Here is a 5,041-nt window from a genome sequence, read left to right as displayed (position 1 = left end):
TGAGGCAAGCACTCTAACGGATTGAGCCACGGCTCTAGCTCCAGTGCCAAGAGCTTGTGAGGTTGTCACCCCTGTGCTTCTCTTCCACACAAGGTTCCCAGGTGCTCAGAGAGCAACTCCTCGGGTGCTCGGTACATCAGGATGTAGACCCAGTCTCTGACCCCAGGCCCTCAGCATCCATCTCATCTGCTGATTTTCATTCTAGGATCTTGTGCTGAAAGACATTTCCAAAGTGCCTTTTGTCAGCTCCAACTCTGACCTACGCAGCCTGGGAGGGGAGCCACTATTGGCTTGTGGAAGGTGGCCTGAACCAGCTCAGGTGTTCCTTTGATTCTGGGGCCTGCAGTGAACTTGATTCCATGGCGCACCGGCTGCAGCTGCGTCTACTGACGTGGGATGTGATGGATACCCTGATCAAGCTCCGCTGCTCTGTTGGGGAGGAATATGCCAGCAAGGCCCGGGCCCATGGGGTGGTCGTGGAAGCCACGGCCCTGGAACAAGCCTTCAGGCAGGTATACAGGGCTCAGAACCACAGATTTCCCAACTATGGCCTGAGCCATGGCCTTACCTCCCGTCAATGGTGGATGGACTTGGTCCTACACACCTTCCACCGAGCAGGCGTCCCAGATGCCCAGGCCGTAGCTCCGGTGGCTCACCAGCTATACGAAGACTACAGCAGTCCTTGCACCTGGAAGGTGTTGGAAGGGGCTGAGACTACCCTGAAGGGGTGCCGTAAGCGGGGTCTGATGCTGGCGGTGGTCTCCAACTTTGACCGACGGCTGGAGGATATTCTAGCAGGCCTTGGCCTGAGAGAGCATTTTGATCTTATTTTGACTTCTGAGGCTGTGGGCTGTCCTAAACCAGACCCACGGATTTTCCGTGAGGTCTTGCGGCGCACTCGTGTAGAGCCTGCGATGGCAGTTCACGTTGGGGATAGTTACCTCTGTGATTACCAGGGGGCTCGGGCTGTGGGCATGCACAGCTTCCTGGTGGTAGGCCCAGAGCCTCTGGACCCCTCACTCAGAGATTCTGTACCTAAAGAACATATTCTGCCTTCCCTATCCCATCTCCTGCCTGCCCTTGACCTTCTGGAGGCCTCAAGCCCTATGTCATGAGTTGGGTGAGGGAAGTAGCTGGGACTGAATAAACAGTGGAGGCAGGGAGTCCCTTCTTCCTCCCCTCTCCCGCGGAGGCAGGTGTCTTGGGCCCTCCCTCTGCAGCCTCCGTAACCTATTCTGATCATAGAACAGCGAGGGCTTGGCAGTCGCCTGGTCTCTGAGCTCATGCATTCATTCATACATGTGTCTCTTTTTATTTATGATTATTATACGGTATGTGTGATGTGTATCGTGGCGTGTGTGACTGTGGTGTGATATATATCACAGTATGTGTGTGTGATGTGTATCGTGGCGTGTGTGACTGTGTGTGATGTGTATCGTGGTGTGTATGACTGTGTGTGATGTGTATCGTGGTGTGGTGTGTGACTGTGTGTGTGTGACTGTGTGTGATGTGTATCATGGTGTGTGTGTGACTGTGTGTGATGTGTATCGTGGTGTGTGTGTGACTGTGTGTGATGTGTATCGTGGTGTGTGTGACTGTGTGTGATGTGTATCGTGGTGTGTGACTGTGTGTGATGTGTATCGTGGTGTGTGTGACTGTGTGTGATGTGTATCGTGGTGTGTGACTGTGTGTGATGTGTATCGTGGTGTGAATGTGTGTGACGTATATCATGGTGTGTGTATGTTTGTAATGTGTATCATAGGGTGTGTGTGTGTGTGTGTGTGTGTAGGTCAGAGGATAATGTTGTAGACTGGTCTTTCATCTTTACATGGGTTCTGGGGATCAAACTCAGACTGTACAGTTTAGGCAGCAAGTGCTGTACTTCACTCAGCTATCTCGCCACCTCCCTCTGTCCCCTTTCTACCTCAACCCCCAACTCCATATCCATGGAGGGCCCATCTATTGCAACCAGGTACTTTTTTGGCTTTTAAGATGGGTTCTCACATTAGCAAACATTGATGTCAACCTACTCTAGTCCACGCTGACCTGGGAACTCATTACGACCTTCCTACGTCAGCCTTCTGAATGTTCGGATTGCAGGTGTGAGCCACTTTCAAGAGCTAGGGATGTAGATCACTTGCCTAACTCGTGAGGCCCTGGGTTCACACTGTAGACAGATGCACAAATGCTGTTAACAGCAAGGGCTTTTTGCCACTAGAGATCTGAAACCCTACTGTGCAAAACGCAATATCAAAAAAGCCCAGAGAAGCTGAAATAGAAATCCCCTCCCCTACCTTGGAACCTCAAGGTCAGATGAATTTGAAAGTCAGGGTGCGCCGGGTGTGGTGGCACACACCTTTAATCCCAGCACTCAGGAGGCAGAGGTAGGCGGACCGCTGTGAGTTCGAGGCCAGCCTGGTCTACAAAGTGAGTCCATGACAGTTAAGGTTACACAGAGAAACCCTGTCTTGAAAAACAAACAAACAAGCAAAAAAAGAAAGTCAGGGTGCGAGGCAAAACAGTAGAAATGCTGTCCACTGGCACCCTTGAGTGAAGGATAGTGTAACTGGCCCTAAAAAAGAACACTGTTGACTTGTGTCTGCTGTACATCACATACCGTGCTAAATTCTTTACCTTAAAGCTATCTAGCAGGCAGAGGTGGCATCCCCCCACCTCACCCCACCCCCATCACTTTCCATATGGCCATGGTTGCACATGTCTGTAACCCCAGCATTCTAGAGGTAGATGATACATAGTGAGTTCAGGGCTAGAGTGGGCTATGTAAAACAATGTCTTTCAAAAACTAAAAACAGCCAGGCGGTGGTAGCACACGCCTTTAATCCCAGCACTTGGGAGGCAGAGGCAGGCAGATCTCCATGAGTTCGAGGCCAGCCTGGACTACAGAACAAGTTCCAGGACAGCCAGAGCTGTTACACAGAGAAACCCTGTTTCCAAAAACAAAAAAAACATACACACACACACAAAACCCTAAAAACAGCGTCGGGCATGGTGATGCACCCCTTTAATTCCAGCACTCAGGAGGCAGAGGCAGGCAGATCACTGTGAGTTCAAGGCCAGCCTGGTCTACAAAGTGAGTCCAGGACAGCCAAGGCTATACAAAGAAACTCTGTCTCAAAACAAAACAACAACAACAAAAACCCAAAAAGTAAAAAACAAAACAAAAAACAGGGGCCTGGTAAGATGGCTCAGTGAGGGGTATAGGGAGGCACACTGGAGAGATGCCTCAATGGCTAAGAGCAGCAGATGCGTTTCCAGAGTACCTGTTTTGATTCTCAGCACCCACACGGCAGCTCACTACTGCGGTTTCGGGGACTGGTGCCCTCTTCAGCCTCTGCAGGCAGCAGGCACACACAAGGAGCACAGACACACATGCAGACAGAAGCCCATACATAGAAAACAAAAAGCACTTAAAACTTTTTTCTCTTGTTCATTGCAAAGCCTGACAGCTCAAGTTCCACCTCTAGAACCTAGACGATGGAGGGAGAGCGAGATAATGCCTATAAGCAGTCCTCTCATTTTCACACTGCTGTAATGTGTGTGCCCACAGATTCATAATACATGTAATTGGGTGCAACTTTTTTAAAAAATAAAAATGCCAGCCAGGTGTGCGGGCACATGCCTTTAATCTCAGCACTTGGGAGGCAGAGGCAGGAGGATCTCTGTGGGTTTGAGGTCAGCCTGGTCTACCAAGTGAGCCCAGGGCAGCAGGGGCTACACAGAGAAATGCTGTCTTGAAAAAGAGAGGGGCTGGAGAGATGGCTCAGAGGTTAAGAGCACCGCCTGCTCTTCCAAAGGTCCTGAGTTCAATTCCCAGCAACCACATTGTGGCTCACAACCATCTAGAATGAGATCTGATGCCCTCTTCTAATGCATGTGGGTGTACATGCAGAGGGAAAACTGTATATATAATAATAAATAAATAAATCTTTTTTAAAAAGAAAGGGAGAGAGAAAGGAAATGCTGTAACAGTCACACACTAAGGAACATTAAAAACCAACCAACCAAACTAAAAAAGGTGGGGAGGGCAGTGAGATGGCTCAGCAGGCAAAAAGCACTTGTCAAAATTCATGACTCAGGTTTGACCTGGGTCCCCACAGACTTGGAAGAAAAGAACTGACTCCATCGAGCTGTCCTTTGCTCTCACCTGTGCACCATGGCCCTCAGTACCTCCCATATTAGACAAACAGAGTAAACTGAAAAGCAACTGAAAGGGACTAAGGAAATAGCTCAATTGGTAAAATGCTTGCTCGTTGCAAACATGAACCCAAATTTGATCCCCAAAACCCACATACACTTACCAGGTGTGGTGATAGATGCTTGGAATCCCAGACCTGGAGAGACTAAGGCAGACAGTTCCTTGAAGCTCCCTGGCCAGTCTAACCTACTTGATGAGCTCCAGGCCAAAGGAGACTGTCTCAAAGGAGGTGATGGCACTTCTGAAGATGCCGTCCAAGGCTGTTCTCTGTCCTCCCACGTGCATGTATGTACATACATGCATACTCAAACACATACACACCCATATGAACACACACTGTTCTCCAAAGATCTCTCTTCCCATTCATCCTGGGACCACATTCTACATGGCACTAAGGGGCGGAAGCAAAGCAATGCTGTCCGCCAGCCAGACTTAGTGACCACCCTGATCCGTTTTCACACTCTTCTGTTTGCAGGACTGGGAATTCAACTCAGGTTCCAATAATGTCTCCAGGCTCTTTCTGCTAGGTGGAGCCATGACTCAACTGTTTTCTAGCATATACCTGAGGCTACTACTCAGCAGGGAGCCAGTTACTAGCAAAGACACCAGTGCGTCTTTAGAAACCTTTAATAATGCTCAATTCATTCATTCATTAAGGCTAGCCCTCCTCTCCCCTCAGCTCTTCTGGCTTGAAGCTCTCAACCCAGGTCTCCACATAAGGAAAGAGTCATGGTGGGTGGTGCTCAGCACGGTGAGGGGGGCAGCTTATCACCCTTATCACAGGTACAGGTCTATGCTGGAGCTTAGTCTCAGGGCCTGGGACAG

At 49.6% G+C, this 5,041-nt stretch overlaps 1 protein-coding gene across 1 annotated transcript; it reads left to right on the top strand.

Annotated features, from left to right (window-relative positions):
• Hdhd3 (haloacid dehalogenase like hydrolase domain containing 3) lies at window positions 1–1,323 on the top strand. The gene has a single exon (XM_051162901.1). The coding sequence runs from the start codon at window positions 360–362 to the stop codon at window positions 1,113–1,115; it is 756 nt and encodes a 251-aa protein (XP_051018858.1). The 5' UTR covers window positions 1–359; the 3' UTR covers window positions 1,116–1,323.
• The last annotated feature ends 3,718 nt before the right edge of the window (window positions 1,324–5,041 follow it).

Source organism: Acomys russatus, chromosome 2, assembly GCF_903995435.1.
Source record: "Acomys russatus chromosome 2, mAcoRus1.1, whole genome shotgun sequence".
NCBI classification, from domain to species: Eukaryota; Metazoa; Chordata; class Mammalia; order Rodentia; family Muridae; genus Acomys; species Acomys russatus.
The sequence above is the reverse complement of the archived record's forward strand: the minus strand, read 5'-3'. Positions and strand labels throughout refer to the sequence as shown.

What these genes read in the sequence shown, in the direction of transcription:
- Hdhd3 (XM_051162901.1), top strand. Translation starts at nt 360, where the DNA reads ATGGCGCACCGGCTGCAGCTGCGTCTACTGACGTGGGATGTGATGGAT.